This window comes from Pelodiscus sinensis, chromosome 1 (assembly GCF_052426305.1).
Source record: "Pelodiscus sinensis isolate ZL-2025 chromosome 1, ASM5242630v1, whole genome shotgun sequence".
Classification (NCBI taxonomy): Eukaryota; Metazoa; Chordata; order Testudines; family Trionychidae; genus Pelodiscus; species Pelodiscus sinensis.
The window spans coordinates 235,925,636-235,949,386 of NC_143052.1; the positions used below are offsets into that span (position 1 = coordinate 235,925,636).

The window sequence follows — 23,751 nt, forward strand, 5'->3', positions numbered from 1 at the left end:
TTTTGAACTGCTGTAAAATGTATTATCTCACCCACCTTGTCTCTCTACTATCCTGAGACCAGCATGGCTACCACTACGCAGCCTGGCTTTCCGCACAGCAGAATCATCTGTGCACTGAGATGATCCTCTCTGGGCTGTTCAAACCTTTTAAGCACAAATTTCACCACCAGCCCAGTGCAAAGTTGCTTCAAAGTACCTGAGGCTCTGGCTAGCCTGTGTTACTAATAACATCCTCACTTATTAGGATTTTAAAATCAAAAGCACTCTTCATGCTTTCTTGATTTTTTTGTACCTTTTGTATTTCAATTTGTTTGGACAGCAAAACCAGCCTAGTCAAGGTCATAGTCCTTGTATAGTCAATTTCACTCTCTGACTCTCATTCCCCAGCACAATGCTATTGTGTTTGACTTTCTATCACCCCAGGGAAAAAGTTTATTTTAAAATAGCTTTAATTAAATGTAAAGAGTAATTCATGAAAGCATTTCTATTTGTATTCACCTCTCATTCATAAACAATAAATATTGGGCCTAAACAATTTGACAGTGACATTTGGGCATGGACCTATATGTTCCCCTCTGCTATTGTAACCAGAGGAGAGCAGAAGCTGGTGGAATAAGACCTAGAAAACATAGAAAGGAGCATTCTGGATCTGCATCATTCTCTTGTCTGACCTACAGTGACTTATGTTCTCCCCTCTGACCTACAGAAACCTACAGAGACACTTGGACTTCATGAGTCATTGGAAGATCAAAGTTAGTGACCTCTGCCAAAAGATGACTCCTCACTAAGCTTTCCTTTCCCTGGAATCTACCAGGATCTACTGTGCCTGAAGGCTGTGCCTCTTTTCTCATCCAGGAATTCCCAAGTATCTGAGCGGAGCATTCCAAGGAACCTTGTGGAGTTTCCTGAGCTGCTAAACCCCTTCCCAATGCTTCTCATTTTAATAGGACAGGGTTTGGCCTGTAATTTTCATCTGAAGGATTAGTTTTTTATGAAAAACCGGCTATGGCCATTACACAGGGAATAATTTTGGTGGTGGGGGAGAGGGGTTGAGAGGTGTGCACAGGGAGACCCTTCTTCCTGACCTAAAGCAAGCCACACTCCTTCCTCTCCTTTCAACAGTGCTTTGTATGAAAGAAAGGGCTGGCTAGTTAACTAGTGGGCTTGAGTGAAAGAGATGTCCTTCTGGGAGGTCTTCTGGACTTGCAGGGGTTTACCAAAACTTAGACAAAACACAGGCTTGTTATGTGTAGGCTTAATGTGCAAACATTTTAGTAACTTTTTTTAAATTTTCCAATAGTGCTGACAAGGTATTAGGTGCTTTCTGCACAGAAAAGAAAACTCAGAGCCTTTTCCTAACCTTTTAGGCCCTATCTTGAGGAAGACTTACCTAAACACTAGAATCTGTCAGCTCTGTAGAACCTGTAAATCTGTGCATGCATTATGGCATAAAAGGACAAAGCACTCACAATGATGTAAATTAAGAAGCCTCTTATCAATACGTTTGGGTAAAAATATATTTGTAAATTTTGCAAAATGTTGGGGCCTGATTCTGCCATTGAAGTCCCATAGTAATCAATGGGCTTTTGCAAGGACCTTGAGTTCTGTATATGCAGTTATACTTCTATGATCCAGGCCTGTGTTTGCATAAAAAACATTTAAACTTTGAAGATACTTTAAAACTCTTACTCTTCAACAGGTTCATTTTGTTTTTTTCAATATTTCCATTTAAGAAAACTTAAAATTTACTATAAATGTAAATCACATCCTTGAAACTATTTGTATGCAATATTATGGTTAACCTTTTAAAGGAAAATGAAGCAGGAAAACTGTGGGGTTGCTAACATGTGTAACTCTACCTTTTTGCAGATAGATAGCATTTTTTCTTGTATATAGTGACATTAACTTTTCTGTTTTGATATGGAAGAGAACTTAATTAAGAACCCAATCCTGAAAAAAAGTGTGCATGTATGACTTGTATAAGCAGTCCAAATGAAGTAAGCAACTCCTGTGAATAAATGTATGCCCATGCTGTCTGTCTTTCCAGGAACAAGATTTGTCAGTAAGGCATTCGTTAAAAACACGTTTATCCGATTGCAGGGTCTGATTCTGGAAGCTATTGTTTGCCTTAAACTTCTGATAAAGTCTTTGGGATGGAAATGGTTTTGAGGTGGCTTTAGCAGTTGGAAGGGCATCATCTCTATAGAGCAGGGGTCAGCAACCGATGGTTCATTAGCCTAATATGGCTCAGTATGGAACCAAACATGGCTCTTCTGTCATTCCCAAAACAGATGCAACTTCTAAAATTAAAATGAAAAATTAATTCCAAACTTTAAAAACCATGTTATTACTCTTTTCAAGATGGTCTTTTTTTGGAGTCTATTTCACCTTTAACCAGAGGTGAAAGTAAGGCGGTGTGCCCCAGAAAGAACCGGCTGCACTGTGGCAAAAGCCAATTGTGGGACTCTGCTCATTTAACGGGCCAGCTGAGGGCGCACTGGAGGGGACGCATGCACTCTCCCAGCCAGGATAGTGACAGGGGCTGTCAGTGGCAGATGCCTCCATCTTGGCTGCACTGGGGCAGACCCTGTGGCCCAGCCATGATGGCCCTGCAACTGCTGCAATAGCCTGGCTGCAATAGCCACGGCAGCCTGACCAACAAGGCCCTATTTGGGGCTCAGCCCGCATCTGGCTGCAGCAGCCTGTGCCCAGCCCCGATCCTAGGGCAGGCCCAGCGGTCTGGCCCCCGTCTGGCTGCAGGAAGGGCTGGCAGCGGCCCCCCTCCTGCTGCAGCATGGGTAGTAGGGGATGCCACGATCTGGTTGTGGCGATACTGTTCCAGCCCCATATCCAGCCATTGCTGCCTATGTGCAGCAGCCCAGCCCAGCCCAGCCCTGGCCAGGAAAGGTAATCCAGCCCCAAGGCTGCACTCCATACTCTACTTCCCTCCCCCAGCACCCTGACCTGCCTCTCCCACACCCTCCAGCCCTTTAAACACCCCATCCCTGACTCCTGTACCCTCACATCTGCAAACTGCACCCCCAGCAGCAGAAGTCCCATTAAATAAAGTCTATGAGTACGTTTCATTTACGCTATAATTAATCATGTCAATTATCAATCATATTAAGTTGTATATTTTCAGTCATGCAAATGGGCATTCTTATGCTGCTCTTTGTTGACCGCTTGTTCTCAATTTTAATGTAGTTTGACTCTGGTTTGAAAAGACTGCCGACCCCTGCACTGAAGCATGTTGGTCTCAGGGTAGATTAATACAGGATGATTTGTGTTTGTTTGTAACAACTCATTGCAATAGCCCTAGCTTTACCCTTTACTGACAATCAACTGGAGCCACATTATAGGCGAGGTAACAATGGTGATTTTGAGTAATTCCTTATAGGGAACTATACGTTCCTAGGAATGTACTGGTAAGAGTGTTTAGTAGACCATGTTTCCCCAATACCCTTTGGTCACTTAATAAAAGTAGCATAAAAAACATTTTTACATTCTGTGCAACTCAGCTAAGCGCTGTGATCCCTATAACAACGCTGCTGGCAGCCCTCAAGGGGTAAATTAATTTCATCCTTCCATTATGCAGAAGCAGATATAGTAAGGCTGATGGAAAGGTGTCACTACAGCTTCTCCCTTCCATAGTGTTGTGCACGTTCAAAGTGCTGGGCAAACATGCTTATTCATCCTGATGTGTCCCTCAGAGCTGGACAATATCTGCGAGCCCTTTCAACCTTGATCTGGGAATTCCTCTGCTTTCCTCCTCCTTCGACTAGCCTTGGGGATTTGCTCTAGACGACGCTGGGCTGGGTCTCTGTGGCTAACACGCGTCTGGAGCGTGTATTGTTACCAGGGGGGTGGGGTGGTGTGATGTGTGTCTCCAGCCCTCGCCTGGGCAAGGCAGGGCAGCGCCCTGAGCGGCGCGGAGTGAGGCCGGACTTAGTTATCTATTGTTCTCTGCCACACCCCTGCTGAAGAGGGAGAGAGCCGCCGAGACACTCACACGCCGAGGCTGGGAGAGGAGCCGAGGATTTTTTTTTTCCCAGAAGTGCTTTGGGGTGTTGTGTGTTTCCGCTGGTTTTTCCTGCCGGAGAAGGAAAGGGGGAGCTGTTTGCTCTCTGCCCACGGTCTCTTTGGTGTCGCTTTTCTCCTCCTCCCGTGGTTATCTTTGTCTCACTCCCGCAACTCAGCCCAGCGCTGCAGGTCGGCACGGAAGCGCCCTGCCCAGTGCCTTGTGCCCGGGTGCCGGAGCCGGGCAGCCCCGGCGAGGAGCAGCAGCAGGGCGCCCGCGGACCGCTCCTTGGTAGCGCGCCGGGCGGGTGCGAGCGCCCTATGCCGGAGCGGGGCTGGCGGAGCGGCGCTGGCTGTGTAATGCCCGTGCCCGGGCGTGCAGGGCAGAGAGCGGCTGGGAGCTGCCAGCGCCGCCTCACCATGGTGTAAATCCGCTGCCGACACACGCTCGCCCCAGCTGAAGCGAGCAGGGGAGGGGGAAACCCTCCCGACCCCAGCTCCCTCGCCGGGAGCCCGGCCAGCGCCCGCCGCTGCCTCTCGCCCCGTGCAGCAGGGGCTGGCGTGAGGCGGGCGCAGCAGCTCGTGCAGCCGCCCGGCGGGGCTTGGGAGCCCGGCGCGCACCGACACACGAAGAGCAGGGAAGATGGCGAACGATTCTCCGGCGAAAAGTCTGGTGGACATCGACCTTTCCTCCCTGCGGGTGAGTGCGGGGCCGGGCTGCCTCCGCCGCCCACCCCGGGGGCAGCGCTCTGGCGGGGCTTTGTTAGGGCGAGCCCGGAGCGCGGCGGGGCTGGGTGGGGGCCGAGGAGTGGCGGGGCTTTGCTCCCAGCTTGGGGGGCAGCTGCCGCCCGGGAGGGACACTGCTGGCCGGCCGGCCTGCTGCTGGCCCGCCCCCCCCGGAGTGGGAGCTCCTTGGGGGTGCGCGCGCGCGCGTGTGTGTGTGTGTGGGGAGAGGGGGGAGAGTTCAGCCCTGAGCTGCTTTCCTTTGTTTGCATGTATTGGCATGTGCGTGGAAAAAACAGGGCGCAACAGCTGCACCGCCAACATCCTCTCTCGCTCCAGACCCTGTTTTACAAGACTCTCTCTGCCATGAGCCAGCGCCTTGCAAAAAATGTAACCCTCCTTCTCTCCCCCACCCCATCCCCCCTCTTGTATCTTGTAGGACCCAGCTGGGATTTTTGAGCTGGTGGAAGTAGTTGGTAATGGCACATATGGGCAAGTCTACAAGGTTTGTGTCAATTTCTCTTCTATCTCTCTTTGCACAACACCTACTCCCCTGCTTTGTTTACTGTACATCTGAGGGCAGGGCCCCCTAGGCTGCACACAAAAGTTAAGAACAATACAAAAAAATCTCTTCTGGACAGAGCAGCTAACGTCTACCTTTTCAGTTGACACTACTGGGATTCAGAAAGGGGGAACAAATGACTTCAGAGTTACCTCTTCTGACTGGGTCTATGATCTTCCTGGTTTATTTTATAAAATGAACAAAGCAAATGATTGCTCCAAGTATACTGTGCTGATAAGGGTCCATATAAGTAGACATGTGCTCATTGAAAAATCAGAAGGATTCTAATGGCAGACACTGTTTCTGTGTTTAAACAAAGCATTGACTTCACTTAAAATTGTGACCAGTTTGCCTTGCTGAAAACGTTCAGAATTCTTAAGATGCAAAGTCCAGGCTAAGTGGTGTGGCATCATTTCCTGCTGGGGAGCGGGCATAAGTGATAGGGGGGCAACCAAAGTAGGACAGATTTATTTGTCTGGAGATAAATTCAGCATTCCGAGAATAACCTGTTTGACAAGTGGATGATTTGGGGGGTGGGGGGTAGCTAAAGAGGATAGTGAGAAGTAAGATATTGCTCATGTGGGTGTGAAACAGCTCTACTTTGTACAGTGTTTAGTAAGTGGAAAAAGTAAATCTGAGATTGCATGACTTTGTAAGGAGCAGCAGTTATGAGTGATTAATAGTGAATAACCATACAGTATAGTAAATGGGGTAAGGATTGAAGAAGTCAGTAATTGTTCATGTTCAGATGCAAGGGATTGGAGGGAGAGTAATTGGAAATAACAGAACATTGTTTTCTCTTATTAGTAAGACAATTTACCATCATTACATGGCTAAATAAGCTGTTTGGTGTGTCTTCGATTAACAAAATGCATTTAGGTTTGTTTTAAAAGGGTGAATGTTAGTCTCATTGATTTGAGAGACAGCATGTGTCTCCTTGCTATACAAGTTAAATTTTAATAGTAGAAATGAAGTAATTTGGCTGTCTCTGTGTGCCAAAGTTGGAAAACCATATGGCTCAACAGGCCTGAGTAAGATAGGAAGATTGATTGGAGGCTGACCTTTGACATCTCCCTCAGGCTAACCCATTTAATAATTATTTTCTGTCATCTTCCTGCCCACAAAGCTTGCATCACCTGAGCCCTCCTTAAAAGAAAAAGTAGGGTGTGTGTGTGACTGTAAACTCCCTTTGTAATTATTGCAGTTGGCACATTGTTAGCTGACTTACCTGATAATACTTTTAAGTTAATTAGTGTGCTCATTGTTGGGTTAACTGACAATGGATGCAAATTTTTCATTTTGTTTAAGTATCCTAGAATACTCTTGGCAACCTGTTTTAAAAAACTAAGCTGAACAAATATGTATATGAATTTGAAACAATAGAAAATTATACCAGATTTAAGTGGCAGTCACTTTACTCCGATGACACACAAGCTAACAGACGTTTGTCTGAGCTCTGGCTTCTGCATAACAAGTGTTATTTTTTTCTGTATTAAAAAGAGATATAATATCTCTCCCTCCCCCCCAGTAATTGCTTTGGGAAAAGGTGATTGGGTACTGCAGTCTAGAAGTTATTTAAATGCTGCTTTGTTATAGAAGGAAACCTCTCTGACACTAGATGGTGTTTGACTAATGGGGTGGTACTGTATGTAGTCCTAGTATAGCCACACCACACTTGTCCAAAACATGCCATAGGGCTTTTTTTTTTAAATATAAACAATGGTGTCATTCTGAGATTTTTGTGCAGTTGAGTTTTCAGTGTGAAGAGAATGCAACATAGAGCCCTAAATTAATATTTTATTTCCTCCTGGTTTTACTGTTGGTTCTTTGTTTTTTTTGTTTTTTTTAAATCCAGTGTCATTCAAAGATGAGTGTGATTTTTTTTTTTTTAAATAAAAAGTTTTGACTTTTTTGGAAAATAAGTGATTAACTGAACAGTAAATGGTATGGTGAGCTTTCGTGGGCACAATCCACTCATGATACCATCTGTATTTTTTTTTTTAGTCTCTAAGATGCTGCAGGACTAATCATTGTTTTTCAATGACAGAGTAACACGGCTACCCCTCTGACACTAACTGAACAGTGTGTGCCCCTGTTTTCCTCAGCTCCATCCTTGTAATATGTTGATGTTTATAGTTTTTACTTTTTGACTGCAAATGGTTGTAGTACATGCCTTGATGCCAGAAAATTGTATTTCCATTTGACAAACAACGGGTAGAAGTTTTCAGACATGGCTGTTTTGATTTATTTCCTTGTTTGTGTGTTGCCGTCCCTGACATGCCATCCCAACCAGAGGGATATGGTTGTCTGGCTTTCTGTGGCTGCAGAGACTACCCCAAGGCAGTGTATTTTGTTGTCTTTTTGTCTAGCTTATAAACACATACATGACTGTTTATGCTGATTGCCTTTCTAGGGATCTTCATTCATTTCAGACTGGGGAGGGGACAGGGATAGACGTATCTGTCAGTCTCTTCCCTTCTCAACCTCAGCAGTGCTCTTTTGGAACATTTCCCTGCATGTAAGAAAATAAGCCCAAGGGGTGTGGTTTTTTTTTTTTTAAGAGCACCTAAAATTAGGCCCCTAAACCATGTTGTAGGTGCCTATATAAACTCCAGTCCTGAAATGAGCAGCACATGTTCAGAGCCTTCACCCGCATGCAGCCACATGGACTTTGGTGGATCTTTGTGGTGTCACACTGCCTGCTAACTTTGGAGCCAAAGAGCTTCCAGCTGCTCCTTTTGAAATCAGCAGCTTCCCCCATTTTTCTTCTTTCTTTCATAGCTTTGCTTATGCCTCTGCATTGCCCTGGGGAGACTCAGTTTGCACTTAAGAAAAGCATGTGATGCAAAGGTGAATAGGAAAAAACTGTGCATGAGATTCAGTGCACTGTTTGTGACTAAGATGGAAATTCTTTGGCAATTGTATATTTAGTAGAGGGTGATTAGTTAATTGATTAGTATTTGTCACAGAGTCTAAAAGATTAACAGTCCCTCAAAAGATAACTTCATAGCTGAAGGAAAGAAAAATTCAACTTGTCTAGAAGTTGAGTGTTTTTTGAAATATAAAAAGAATAATAAGAAATCCCTGAATGAAGGTGTTCTGAGTGAATGGTATTTGTTCTAGTTGAGGGAGAAAAGAATTAACATTTATGAGACACGGTGAGGAGAGTTAGCCTCTGAATTACCGTGGACGTATGTAGATAACTATTAGGCCTTTTGCTTAAAAAATAATACACATTTTAGAGAGCAAAAATTCTTATGATTTTGAGAGAGGAGTTTCTCTTTAACAGGTTGATATCAGCTGATCTTGAGCTAAATGGCATGTAGAGACTTGCCCATAAGCATATATTCCCTTCTTGCACAAAAAAAGTTTGAATGGTTTGATGTAATTGTTGAGAAAATTTACCCTGTGTTTGCCTTGTTTATATTTTGGAGCCTTCAATACCTTTTCTGTAAACAAACAATAGAAAAATGTAGTTATTGAAGTTACTGAGTGTTACCACGGTTTCTACTCTTTATTTAACTACTATTGTACACTCACAGGGAATTACCCAAATGGCATGGAATTTAGCAGGAAAATGGTGTTATCGGGGTTGGTTTTGTTCTGTCTTTTGAAACAATGAAGCCTTCATATAGTGTGGCCTCTGGTCCTTAACTCAGTCCAACTTTATCAGAGCACTTAAGTGTAGCTCTAATTTAGTCACTGATTTGGCAACACATCTTTAGAATTCTGGAGATCATTTGCAAATATTGCAGGAGCAGTTTTGCACTTCTGTAATTAAATTTTTTTTCCCCACATCGCAATTGTAAATCTTACATTAAAGGGTAACATTCACCCCAAATGAAAATGTTCACCATATTTCATCTGAGAGCTTTAAGTCTGGTAGCAAACTCTGTTTATTGATTTGGTAAAACATACAGAAACAGGGCTATGTAACTTAAGAATATTCCTTGACCCTTCAAGAATCTTATTAATTTCAGATCCGTTTAAACACATTGTTTATAGATACATACTCTATAAATTAACTTCAATGGGAAATGCATGTAGAGTACGATAATGTGATTTTTCTCTTGCACTTTTAAAAAAGATAACAAAGATATCAACATCTTAAAGATTTTGTTCATTGGTGTCACTTTTCTCCTTCACACATGTATTTTGAGACCTCATATTTCTTTAGTTCCTAGGGGGAGAAGGGTCCCTGGTAGGTTAGAGACATAATGGAGCAGTGCTAGGAAGCTCAAAATTAGGGATGAAAGTTCTAATTACCCTTATTTCATGCTGGTGTTGCTTTCTAAGAGCCTTGTGAGAGTTAATTCATAGTGAAGGCTTCTTTTGTTGAATTCTGTCACAGTCTTCCAAACTGCATGTAAATGATTCATATTGTCTAACTTCTGGCTTCTGAAAGGACATGATGTAAGATATAATGATTGTAAATGATTATTTAAAAATAAGTTTAAAAATGAGAGAGATTTTTCTTTCATTAAGGGTACCCTATTGTTATCTTAATGCAGTTTTATTTTAAAAAGTGGCTTCATTTTTTTGAGCTTGATATTCCTAACTAATAGCCAATTGATTTTTTTTTTGTTCTCCTGCTAGTAAACAGACAACATTGTGAATTCTAATGATGATGTTAAATGTGAATACAATTCCAGTCTTATCACTATGAAGACAAACTGTGTTTCAGTATCAATGATGTCACTTGATTTCATGAACTGGCTCAGACCAGCTTATTTAAGGATGAGCTGCCCTCCTTTTTAGCTCTCTTACTTTCTGGGGGAATTCAATTGTGTAGTGATGGGTTTTCTCAGGAGGAAGCAGCAATGCCAAAATCATTGTGATGCAGAAAAATGGTATTCTTCTTCCTAAAGCTAAATGTATTCTGAGTTAATTTTCAAAAGAAAGATCACTGAACTTTTTGATCATCCTTCACTCCCCCTCAATAATTTTAATTAAATATACAAAGGGTAGGCAGGTGGCCAGTGGGGATTACTGATATTTGCTTTTATTTAAAAAAATACAACCTGCTAATTGTGGGTAACCACATGTTCCTCTTGCTGGTATTGTCAGCCTCCCTCCCCCATTCCATCTGTCTGTCAGACCTGCTTTTCTGTATCTTGTCTTACATCAAATTGCGAGCACTTGGCGCAGGGACTGTCCCTTGCATTGGTTTGTACAGTGTCAAGCACAATGGGGCCCTGATCTTGTATGAGGCCTGTACATACTATTGTAATGGAATGCAATATTAATAGCTTGACTCTTAAAAGTCGGTGGAAAGATTCTGTCTGCGTTCAGGAGAAGCTGGATTAAACCCTTTCCTGTGCCTGCTTTACTTTTATTTGTAGTATATTATCATGTCTACAGTTGTTGCTAAGGCCAAGTCTCGCAACACCCAGCTCACTCTGTTGTGCTTGTTAGGGCTGTTCCCTTTCCCCAGGGTCCAGAGAAGTCCCTCCTTTGGCTGGGGGGCCTGAATGGGAGGAGGTTGTGGGGAGAGGGCTATGCACACAGGTGCCCTCCTGCCAGCCAGCAGTGCCCCATGGAGTTTACAAGGACAGGATACTACAGACTAAGGCTGTATTTTTCTTTGTGGAGCCAAGGAGCCAGAGGGGCACCATCAGTGCAGAGACAAAGGATACTCCACGACAGTAGTCTGCTCTCTACAGCCATGGTGACGTATGTTTTCTGCCTCTAGATGGGCTAGTGAAGGAGACGCTCCAGAATGGGACCATTATGTAAGATGTCTTTCTCCTGGCCCCCACTTGCATGAGAAGAGGTGATCGGGCTTTTATATTATCTTGCTTTTGTTGTTTTAGTGTAAATCTTGAACTCAGATTTTTCTCTCTTGCAGTCTAGTGTTCTTTTCTCCCTAGAAGTTTTTGTAAGTGAAGTTTGTAGTTTGAATAGCAGTTTTAGCTGCTTAACTCAGGCCTGGTCAGCACTTAGAAAGGCACTCAGAACTGTGAACAATTTTGTGTCCTGAGTCCTCTGGTTAGGCTGACCGAACCACTGGTGTAGATCACTATAACAATTCTTCCTTTGATCTAGCTATCTCCTAGAAATGGAGTAATAAAATTGAATAGTGTGTAACTGGTTAACACACTACAAAGGCAATTTCCCTGCCTTTGATATCCACACTTACACATCAAAAGCTATGACTGGGACACACATCTAGCCTGACTCAATTAACGTGATTAATACTCGTCCTACAATTGACAGGTAACTGCTTTTGTGCGTGCGCGCGCGCGCGCGCACACACACACACACACACACACACACAGTCTGGATTCTGTAATTTCCATTCCAACTCATCTGATGAAGTGGGTTTTACCCATGAAACTCATGATATAATATATTTGTTAGTCTGTATGGTGCCAAGATCATATGCCAGCTCTTACAAGATTATTTCTCACTTCCTCTTTGCTCTGGATAATGTTGGCATCCAAGAGTGTGAGAAAATTCACTTGCATTATATGGGTTAACAAGGTCAGAAATCATTGTAGATCATTACCTACAGCAGCGGTCTCCAACTTTTTCAGCACGAGATCACTTTTTCAATTTAGGTCATAAGAATGGCCGTACTGGGTCAGACCAAAGGTCCATCTAGCCCAGTATCCTGTCTGCCGACAGTGGCCAGCACCAGGTGCCCCAGAGAGGGTAGGACGAAGACAATGATCAAGCGATTTGTCTCCTGCCATCCCTCTCCAGCCTCTGACAAACGGAGGCCAAGGACACCATTTTATCCCCTGGCTAATAGCCTTTTATGGACCTAACCTCCATGAATTTATCTAGCTTCTCTTTAAACTCTATTATAGTCCTAGCCTTCACAGCCTCCTCTGGCAAGGAGTTCCACAGGTTGACTACACCCTGTGTGAAGAAGAACTTTCTTTTATTAGTTTTAAACTTGCTACCCATTAATTTCATTTGGTGTCCTTTAGTTCTTTTATTTAGGGAACTAATAAATAACTGTTCTTTATCAGCCCTCTCCACACCACTCATGATTTTATAGACCTCTATCATATCCCCCCTCAGTCTCGTCTTTTCTAAACTGAAAAGTCCCAGTCGCTTTAACCTCTCCTCATATGGGACCCGTTCCAAACCCCTAATTATTTTAGGTGCCCTTTTCTGAACCCTTTCCAAGGCCAAAATATCTTTACACAGTATTCAAGATGTGGGCGTACCATAGTTTTATACAGGGGCAGTAAGATATTCTGTCTCTTATTTTCTATCCCTTTCTTAATAATTCCTAGCATCCTATTTGCCTTTTTGACCGCCGCTGCACACTGTGTGGAAGTTTTCAGAGAACTATCCACGATAACTCCAAGATCTCTTTCCTGATTTGTCATAGCCAAATTAGCCCCCATCATACTGTACGTATAGTTGGGGTTATTTTTCCCGATGTGCATTACTTTATACTTATCCACATTAAATTTCATTTGCCATTTTGTTGCCCAATAACTCAGTTTGGTGAGATCTTCTTGGAGTCCCTCACAGTCTGCTTCTGTCTTGACTATCCTGAACAGTTTGGTATCATCTGCAAACTTTACCACCTCACTGCTTACCCCTTTCTCCAGATCATTTATGAATAAGTTGAACAGGATTGGTCCCAGGACTGACCTTTGGGGAACACCACTAGTTACCCCTCTCCATTCTGAAAATTTACCATTTATTCCTACCCTTTGTTTCCTGTCTTTTAACCAGTTCTCAATCCAAGAAAGGACCTTCCCTCTTATCCCATGGCCATGTAATTTACACAAGAGCCTTTGGTGAGGGACCTTGTCAAAGGCTTTCTGAAAATCTAAGTGTATTAGATCTACTGGATCCCCCTTGTCTGCACGTTTGTTAACCCCTTCAAAGAACTCTAATAGATTAGTAAGACAGGATTTCCCTTTACAGAAACCATGATGACTTTTGTCCAATAAATTATGTTTACCTTAATATGATAGATCTCTTCCCTTCCACCAAAAGTGGCGGGCCTGACACTTTTAGTTTTTTTAAGTGCACTAACAGCTTCCTTTGCTTTTGCAGAAATTTGGGGGTTCTCCTTGCAAATCAGATTGTTTATCTTGGTGTCTAAATATGGATTAGAAATTGTTGTCTTTTAACTCTGTACTAGTACAGTCTACTGCATGGAGCAGTTGGATCTAATTGTGTGCTAAGCTACTTTAGCAAGGCAACTGGAGGTGAGACAGAGGGCCATATCTCCCCTTAGATGTTGAAAAGAACGTTGTCAGTTTAAAGTTATTCTGTTGTAATAGCCATGTGTTTTACTAATATCAGGTGTGTCATGGCTCAAGTTACAAATGTCTTGGGGGCTTCCTTAAACTTAAGGCCTCTCATCACCTACCCTCAGTCACCAGTAGGAAATACTTGTGGTGGAGTGTCCTGAAAACAAGGGTCTGGGTACATACAGTAATGGAAATGCTGAAAACCCTTCACTGTAGCACCACTGATACATACTGCTGTAATAATGTAAAGTACGTACTAGGGATGTAAGTAAGTAGTTGACTACTTGCATTCCCCTCCCCACCCCTTGCTGCCTCTTTATCAGAGGCAGCAAGGGGAGAAGGAAGCAGGAGCAGGTGCTGGGGGGAGCTGGCTTAAAAGCTGGTTTCTCCCAGCACCGTCTCTGTGGTGCTGCCTGGTCGCCTCTCCACCCCGCCGCCTCCTGCTGCCTCCATCAGAGGCAGCAGCATGTGTGGGAGGGGTAGGTTGGATGCTGCAAAGCAGCCCCTGGCTGGGCAGGCAGCCTGGCTTATTGCCAGCTCCCACTGGGTCTGGGACCTTCCCCTGCTGCGGTTCTGCAATTTAAATGTATTAAGAGCCGGGCAGGCAGGCAGCCTAGCTCTTAGTACATTTAAATTGCAGAGCTGCCATGGGGGTAGGTCTCAGATCCTGTGAAAGCTGGGACAGAGCACCTTCCCTTACCAGCTAATCATGTACAGGCAGTCCCCGAGTTACGCGGATCCGACTTACGTTGGATCCGCAGTTACGAACGGGGCCCTCCCTCTCCCTGGTCTCCAACAGACCAGGGAGAGGAAGCAAAGCGGCGGAACATGCGGGCAGCGGACAGCCCAGACGCGTCTGGGCTGTCTGCTGGCCGCGTGCTCCGCAGCTTTGCTCTGCTTTGCTCCCCGTCCCCCTGGTCTGGAGACTTTGCTCTGCTTTGCTCCGTGGCTTTGCTCTGCTTTGCTCCCCCTCCCCCTGGTCTGCAGACCAGGGGGAGGGGGAGCAAAGCGGCGGAACACGCGGGAGCGGACAGCCCAGACGCGTCTGGGCTGTCTGCTGGCCGCGTGCTCCGCGGCTTTGCTCTGCTTTGCTCCCCGTCCCCCTGGTCTGCAGACCAGGGGGAGGGGGAGCAAAGCCGCGGAGCCCGAGGACAGCAGGACAGCCACGGCGCGTCTGGGCTGTCCCGCTGCCCCCGTGCTCCGCGGCTTTGCTCCGGACGCCTGTGGTACAGCAGCTGGGGCGCTGCCGGTTGGTCCCCCAGCTGCTCTGCCCCAGGCGTCCCCAAGTCAGCCGTTGCTGAAACTGACCAGTTGCTGACTACAGGAAACCTCTGCCCCGGGCTTCCTGGAATCAGTCGCTGATCAGTTTCAGCAGCGGCTAATCTGGACGCCAGTTCCGACTTACATACAGATTCAACTTAAAAACAAACCTACAGTCCCTATCTTGTACGTAACCCGGGGACTGCCTGTAGTCGATAAAAATTCTATGGACTACGCGATTAGCTGGTTACCCGTCTCTTAACGTCCTTAGTACATACCCTTCTAGAGAATTGATGCAGTAGTGTCTGAATTTAAAAAAAAAAAGGCGGGGTGTGTGTGTGTTGTATTTTCGGAGTGGAAGACTTAGTTGCATTTTTTTTTGGTGCTTCTCCAGAAAATCAATAGTGCTTTGTATATCATTAGTTTCTTCGCAGTGGGCTCAGGGCTTGCCTTACCATGAGGCAAACTGAGGTGGCCTCAGGTACCGGACTGAGGGGGACGGGGACAGTGCCACTAGGACCCAGAGTGTAGAAAATTGTGTCTGCTGCTGGTGCATATGTATTCTCTCTGCACCAGATGCACAGAGGTGGTGAAGTGCTGTGCTGGAGGAAGGAAGGCACAAGAGACATAACAGGCAGCAGGAAAAAAGGTGGCATGGGGGCGTCATTTTAACTCCCTGCCTCTGGTGCCAAAATGTTGTGGGCCGGCCCTGAGGGGGCTCATGTCTTGAAAATGGATTGCAGAATGAGCGCTGTACACAGACATGCTCACTCATTAATTTGCATATTCTGTTGCATTTGACAGAGGGCTCCAACCCAGGAAAGCTTATGTCCAAATAAATGTGGTAGTCTTTAAGGTGCCATTGGACTCCTTGGTTTTGCTGAAACTGATTAACATGGCTACCCTTTGGAAACTCAGTATTTTGCAACTTCTTAACTGGATTCATATTACTTTTTTGAAAGTACACTTAGACACTATGCTCTTAATTGCTTTCTCTTGCTTTTATTATGTTTATGAAGGAGCAGAAGATGTGTGGTCGTTCTAGTACATCTTTGTAATTTAAAAGTGAGGAAGTCTATATTTGCAAATTGAGTACCTGTCGGTGAAATGGAAGGTCCCCTGATCTAAGAATCCTAGAAAGGTGACCTATTTTGTATGTATTTGCCAAGGAGTGAATTTTATTTTCTTTAGCCAGTGTCATCTCTTTACTACTTAGTTGTCACACCTATATTAAGACTTGGTACTTAAAAATAGGTTGTTTTATTTTTGTAGAATTCCTCAGGAACCTGACGGAGAGAAGCTCTTGCTTTAGAAACAGGCATGTTGTCTGCCTCCTCTCTTATATCCACAGCAATAAGGTTTTTGAATTTTTTTTCTCCTCGATAAACTGTGCTTATATCAAGACTTGATTATTGTTTGTTTCTGTGTTATTTATTTACTGTCTTAAAATAGATCAGTGTTTCCCAATTTTATTTGGCCACGAAACCCTTTTAAACTCAAAAGAATTTTGTGGAACCCCTAATAACAGTCTAATCTATGGAGCTGAAAAAGTAGACAACAAATAAGTAAGGATAATAATAAATAAATGCTAAACAAGGTCATGAGATCAACTTTTAGTTTAATTGCACATGTTTAAAAACAAAAGTCACATTCATTTTTTTAAAAAAATCATAAAGTGTTATAATGGAATTTTCTCTCAGAACCCTTATTTTCACTTCACTGAACCCTGGGGTTCCATGAACACCATTTGGGAAACACTGGAATAGAGAAATAGGAATACCTACATTCAACATGGCTAAAAGACTGTAGATCAGTTGAGGATAAATATGACATTGAATCTGTGCATCTTGTCAAAGATAAGCTTCTCTGCTTTCCTGGTACCTTTCACTCCACAAAACTAGCTTTTGATTTTCAGCTTGGTTAGTGCATACTACCCTTTAGCCTAGAACCAAACTGATAAGAGTTTCATCTCGTTGTGAATCTTATTTTTAAATTCTAATCCATTGTAAATCGGAATCTATTAATTAACACCAGCTTTTTTTCCCCCCAAAAGTAGTACATTTCCCACCCCTTGGGACAACCACAATGAGTGTTCTTGAATCATTTTGTTTCCTAAAGCCGTTTGCAAGGTTGAACAATCAGATTAATTGTAATGTCCAGGACAAATCTGACATGAAATGGAGTCTTTTTGTGTACATCTTTCCCTATGCAAATTATTAAATGGTTTTTCTACAGAATGAGATTATGGGAAACTGAGGCAGTGACATTGAAAAACTGGTCTGAGGCCACCAAGGAAGTATGAGGAAGAGCTGGTATCCAGGCCACCTCCCTTCTAGTCCTGTGCTTTAATCATAAGACCATCATTCTCCTTTAAATAACTGAACTGAGCTGTGACATTTACAGTATCCTCAAATCAGAGAAGTCTGAGCTCTGTAGGCAGCTCTGGAAGTGCTAAAAGCTCCTGGGTGATTGGATGGAATGGATTTTTTTCTACTGAGTGCGTGGCACACCTCCTCAATATTGACCTTCTGTTTCACTTACTAATTTTGTGCCTTTTTAGAGATGCTGCCATAGACAACTGCTTATGTGGCCTATTCTAAAGTCAGTGCTTCTTAGGCTAACTGCCCAGGTGCAACTGTGTTTCATTCTTGTTCCCCACGGTAATTGACTAAATCAAGTTTGACAGTCATTTAAAAAAAACATGGATAATTTCCCTTGTCCCTTAATAAGCTATTAACCAATAGTTAGTGAAACTTTTAAAATTTGGTATACCTATGCAGTTCAGGTCAGTATTGCATAAGGATGATAATTCTAAGGGACTTTTATTGGATGAGATACTGGTGGCTTTTGGAAAAAGTTTAAGAATGCATTAAATTGATCATGCATGTTAAACCAAAAATGCAAGTATTTCTGGATTTTATTTTTAGTTGCCGCTCTGTGCTTAACTTACCAATTTTACCTAGATATTATGGAGGATTCAGTTAATGGTCCTGTATCACAAGATGTAGACACAAAGGACTATGTCGAGAGCTGTAGGGAAGCCTCTACTGTAAAACAAAACAAAACCAAAAAAACCCTTGATTTATTTAAGCAATATTTTTAAGTGTCATTTTATATATTACATGCACATAGACATTCAGAATAACATTTGTACATTTACATGAATGCATTATGTAGGTTCTTTAAATTTCACTAAGCTGAGCTGGCATCATTCCATTATTCTTGTTTAAATTGCCACCTTCCCATGTGTTTCTGGTGTAGTCTTGTGGGGGAGGAAAGAATGACAGTCTATTAATAGTTACTGTACTGCTTCCCCCCCTTCATCTATTACAGATCCCTGGAATGCTTTCAGTAGCAAATTAATGAAAACCTTATTTAATGTAAGTACTGGAGAAGGCACACATTCCCTTCCCCCCCTAAAAAAGTAAAAATCAAAATGATCTTCTCAATAGCTTTTTTCACTCTGATGGGCATGAATATAAAAATTAAGGCACAACTCTACAACACGCACGCTCCATTCAAGTCAGTTCTGCTGATATTAATACAATGCAATATTTACCTGATTTCCACCCATATGACAGCACTTTTAATGAGCAATGACAGTCCAGGAATAAAAAACTACAAAAAAGCATATCATAAAAAGACCACTATATTGACTACTTTTTTGTTTTGGCTTCACAACAGTTCAGGAATTATCAACTCAAACCACATCGCGAGCTGCAAACAAATGGGCCGCATGTTGAGTATCCTTGGTCTAATGGCATATAATGGCAGCTCTTATGCAAGCTGAAGAAGTACACTGATTCTTTGTTGACCACAGGAATTTCAGTTGCTGATGAAGGTGCCTGCTTCTCTGGGAATTCTGGGCATTGTCGTGGAGTGCCTGCTCTGCTGTGTGGTTCTTCAAAATACTCGTTTTGTAGCTCTAAAGGGAGCCTTATGCAGAGTGTATTACTTTAGGGTTCCCATCTGTAGCTTTTCAAATGTTTTGAATTGTGGGAGGGAGTAAGGAAGCAGAGGTTTGCAGATGCTCTCAGCAGTGTTGGTTACTTTGTTCCATTAGAGAACTTTCATTTGGACACATTGTATAGATTTGTATTAGAAGCACCTGTGTTGGAAGCTGTGCAGAATGTAATTGTGCTGGTGCATAACTAAGTGCTTTTACTGTTTGACTTAAGAACAGACAAATTAAATGAAAGGGGTAGTAACTGCATAGATCCTAAAAATGCAGTTCTAGTCAGAAATCTGAATCAAAATGGCATCCCCTCTTGGATGTGACAGATGGACTGAGTCTTGCGTATTGGCCTTCATGAATAAAAGGGTATTTTACTACTCTTTGCCTCAGTTAAGTCTGCAGAGTCAACACAGCTGAGAGTCTGAGCTGGATTCTATTCTTCTTGTTTGTCATGAGAAGTGTTCACCAAATTCAAACATATTACACCTGAGCAAACCTTTTGAAGTGTGGGCTTGCACAGGTGTTAGCGATGAAAGCATGATTTTGCCCACAGAGTCTTGATAACTTGTGATTGTGCACAAGAAGTGGTTAAAAAAACAAACAAAAAAACCCCACCCCTTAGAAACAGGAACAAAACTCAGACTGATCTAACAGGGCTGCAATTAGCAGAAAAACCAAATATCTTTTTACTATAAACTAACCACATTTGATCTGGAGTCAAAGTTCTAATAAAAATGGAGCCTCATAAAGCCATTTTTGTCTTAGAACCATTTGCCATTTGAAACTTGCCATTTGATCAAGGTTAGCTGAAGAAATGGCTATACGTTTCCTTTGAGGAACATTTTATTCAGGTTCTATTAACTGTATTGCAGTTACCAGATGAATTACGTTAATAGCTAATAGTGGAAATGACTACACTGGTTTTAGTAAGTATTTTACGTAGTAAAAGGGTTTTATAGCTTGTCAGCCAAAGAAGTGTTCATTTCTTCTTCATTCTTCCACAGACTAAGTACAGGAGCTAGCAACAATTCAAACTTCTTCCTGTAGAGCCATATTTATAATCTGACCTTGGGACACCATTCTTTCTGTGTAAGTGAGAGATGATTCTGTGAATGGCTGCTCATGTGTTTCTTCTTTTAGAGGCATGCTTGATATATGTACTTCAGTATGTTGAATTCCTTGAGTTTCTTTTATGAGAGACCCTGGACTGCTATGAAGCATGTTGGAGACAGCACATGTAATTTAGTGGGGATTTGCGTCTGAATCAGAAGGCTGTATCTGTTAAACTAGTAGTTCTCAATGGGCAGGGAGGGGCCCCTGTATCTGTGGTCCCTGTCTAAGGGAGTTGCAAAAGACTTACTTGAATTTTGTTCAGTCATTTTCAGTCTTTCTACAGCGACTGTACACCAGATTTTAGGGGGTCAGCAAATGAAAGTAAGTTGAGGACCACTGAATTAAATCACCTGACTTATACAATGCAAAAATCCTATATGAGAGTCCTGTAGGAGAGCTTGAAAATGAACTACTCTTCAGCAAATACCTGGTTTCATGATCTGAATGTTTTTGAATGAAATTGCCTCTCTTATTTTATTGAGCTGTAAGAATATTTCTAACAATTTATGCAGATTGGATGGATATATGATTTATACATGTAAATATCATTTGAAGCAAAAATCCAACAATATAATAGTACAGTGTAACAATGAACAAATCTTTTGTATTAGAGCATGTGAGTATGTGTTCATATAACTGTGTCCTCCCCCCCCCCCCCGTTGGAAACACACAAAACAGATCTGGCTCCAGTGTGAGAACTAGGTCCATGGAAAAGGAGTTAACACTTTTTTGTGGAAGACTAGATTTCCTCATCTCATTTCATGTAAAATGTGTATTTCTATAATGTGACCTAGGGGTGTCAATGTGTACCCATGGACACGGTTAACCAATGAGCCTTAACCCTCAAGTTTACACACAACCCTCCCCGCTGCTGCCTCTGTATCAGGAAGGGGGAAGGGAGGCTGGAACCAGTGTGTGTGAGGAGCTGGCTTTTAAGCCAGCTCCCTGCATGTGACAGCTCCCATGGAGCTACTGCCCCTCCCCCACACTGTTGCGTCCCACAGAGGCAACAGCGTGGAGGGGGCAGGTAGGAGCCGGTGCTTAAAAGCCTGCTCCTGTGAGCACTGGATCCTGTGGAGCTGTGTGCCCCCTACGCTTCTGCCTCTGATAAAGAAGCAGCAGCATGGGGGAGTGTGACAGGCAGGGGATGGTACATGTGGGGAGCGGGCTTTCAAGCCAGCTCCCAACGCATACTGATTCCCTTCCTTCCTTCCATCCTCCCTTGTTCTGCTGGCTCCCTGTGAGCATCAGCTACCGCCACCATGTAAATGTGTAACTGCTGAAAATTTCAGCAATTCACATTTACAAAAATAAACACATTTTGATGTCCCTAATATGTCCCGTGACTTAGTGCCTCACTCCAGTATTTTTGTATTTTTAATCTTCCCTTAAAGAAAAATGCCATTGCTAATTGTGCCTTTCTTCAAATGTCCCCCCTGCACTCCCTTTCCCCTCTTATCAGCTCTCTATTTGCAGTATTTTTCTTCTTTCCCCTGTGTTAACCTTTTCCTCATTTTCCCCCTCTTTTTCAATCTTACTTCCTCTTCTTAAAGGACCTTCTCAGGGCTTTGCAATTTTAAAATCAATTAACTGTGAATGTTTAAAAACAGATGTGGTTACATTGGTGCAACACCTCAAGAATACATGTGGTTCTACCACTATAAAGGTTCTTATTTTTTGTACATTAATTCCTTTCCATTTCTTGTTCTTGTATCCTTTTCACATCTTACCCCCAAAAGTGGATCCTGGGAAAGAGGAAGCAGTAACAATTATTTTCCAGCCTTGTTTCTTCTGTGCGGGGGAGTGACACTGGGAGAGAGGAGGTTATGCCCTTCCGCTCTCTCTCCTCACTGGAGTGAGGGGGGATGTGGTAGATATTTTCTGCCTCTAAGGAAAATGCAGCATTATACTTCTTTTGGAGAAGTGAAAAAATTCTCTGTCTCTTGAAACTGTGGTGATATAAGAACATTTAAATGGCCATACAGTGTCAGGCCAATGGTTTATCTAGCCCAGTATCCTGTCTTCTGACAGTGGCTTTAGAGGGAATGAACAGGAGCTGGGTGGTTTTTATCAAATGATCTGTCCCTTGTCATTCAGTACCAGCTTCTGTCAGGGAGAGGGCATGGGGCACCCACAGCATGGGATGGTGTCCTTGACAATTTCGACGAATAACTATTGATGAACCTGTCCTTGATGAACTTACCTAGGTTTTTGTTCCAACACAGTTATTCTTTTTGCCTTTGCAACATCACTTAGCAAGGAGTTTCACAGGTTGACTGTGTTGTGTGAAGAAGTACCGTCTTTTAGCGAATATACCCTGTGGTTTTTGCCGTTTGAGATGAGAAATCCCTGTATACCCTGCTCAAGAGTATAACCTGTGGGTGCAGGGTTTATTTAGGTGCGGATATATTCCTGCCTGCCCCCGCTCCTCTGCAGTGTGGCTGCCTGCAGCCTCCCTCTGCTGCTGCTGGCCGCTGAGCCCCATGCCTGCAACTGCTCCGAGGTGTGGCAAAGGGGCTACAAGGAGGATTTGCAAAGGGGCGCAGGGGAGATTGCAAGCGGGTTGCCAAGGGGCGCGGGCGATTTGCAGCCATCTGCGGCACAGGCCACCCACCGCCCGGGACAGGGCTCCGGGCTCCTTCCCTTTGTCAGCCCAGGCTGGGACCCTTGCGCCTCTGCTGGGGATGCCTCTGCCCTGTCTCTGGAGCATTCCCGGAGAGTGAGCTGGGCTCCCGGGCACACTTTGCCCTCCACTCCCCCTTTGTTCAGCTGCGTGCTGTTTTCAATCTGGCCCCGGCTCTCTTTGGGGGCAAAGGTGTTTTCAGCTCTCCACCCCAGTCCAGCAAAGGCTCAGCCGGGAGGGGCTCTCAGTGGGGGGGGGGGGGAGGGCGGGAGAGGGAAGTGGCATTCTCCAAGGCATGTGCTGTATGGGCTGCCTGTGAGCCTGATTGGGGCAGGAGAGCACTCACCCCCCTGGTAGCTTTCGGAGGCCAAGCCTCCCGCTGGGGGAAACACTCGCCTCCCGGTTCCCATGCAGCTGCATTCACCCCCAGGTGAGTAAAAAAAGTTTTGTATACCCCACGGGGGAGGAGGGAGTTTGTAAAAACAAATATAACCCGCAGGTTATATTCGCTAAACTACGGTACTTCTGTTTGTTTTAAACCTGCTAGCTGTTAACTTTAGGGGGGGACCTTGGGTTCTTGTGCTATGTGAAGGAGTAAATAGCACTTCCTCATTCACCTGCTCTCTCAAGTCATGGTTTTATAGACCTTTCTCAATATTGGAGCACCAGAGTGAGGACTTGCTGTTGGGGAGCTACTAAAGTTGCTTGTGTTAAGTGTTCCTGCTCTGTTTATGAGTGGGAACTGAGAACTTTCTCTGGCCTTTCAGTACTGCAAAGTCAAGGCTGGACAAATTCCAGCCCGCAGGATGGATCTGGTCCGCCAGGGTAAGTCCCTAGTGGGCCCCCACCTCTACAGTCACTTGCATCTCTGCAGGTATTGGGTGATTGCAGCTCTTGTTGGCCACTGACCGCCATTTGCAGCCAATGGGAACAGCAGGAAGTGGCACAGACCGGGACACCACTTCTTGCTGCTCCCCATTGGCTATAAACGGCGTGGCCAACAAGAGCTGCCATCACCCGCCCCCTCTGGAGTCACAAGTAAATATAGCGGTGGCAGCACTAGGGATGTAAGCGACTGGTGGACTGGTCTGATAAGCTTATACATATCGGGTAAAGTAGTCCTTTCTTCCTCCTTCCCACCCTTGCTGCCTCTATCAGAGAGAGGCAGCCATGGCAGGGGGAGAAGGGAGCAGGAACCAGGGGGGATCCTGGCAATTACGGACCGGTAAGTCTAACTTCAGTACTGGGCAAATTAGTAGAAACAATAGTAAAG

The 23,751-nt window shown here is 43.9% G+C and overlaps 1 protein-coding gene across 4 annotated transcripts in view; it reads left to right on the top strand.

The window, feature by feature from the left end:
- The first annotated feature begins 3,808 nt into the window (after positions 1-3,808).
- Positions 3,809-23,751, top strand: part of MAP4K4 (mitogen-activated protein kinase kinase kinase kinase 4) — a 244,029-nt gene continuing 224,086 nt past the window's right edge. The window contains exons 1-2 of one of the 4 annotated variants that reach the window (XM_075917256.2): positions 3,809-4,717; positions 5,180-5,245. In XM_075917256.2, coding sequence (XP_075773371.2) covers positions 4,661-4,717; positions 5,180-5,245 — 123 coding nt within the window. In that variant the 5' untranslated portion in view covers positions 3,809-4,660. The remainder of the gene's footprint in view (positions 4,718-5,179; positions 5,246-23,751) is intronic. The other 3 variants (XM_075917252.2, XM_075917268.2, XM_075917260.2) reach the window with 3 other exon arrangements.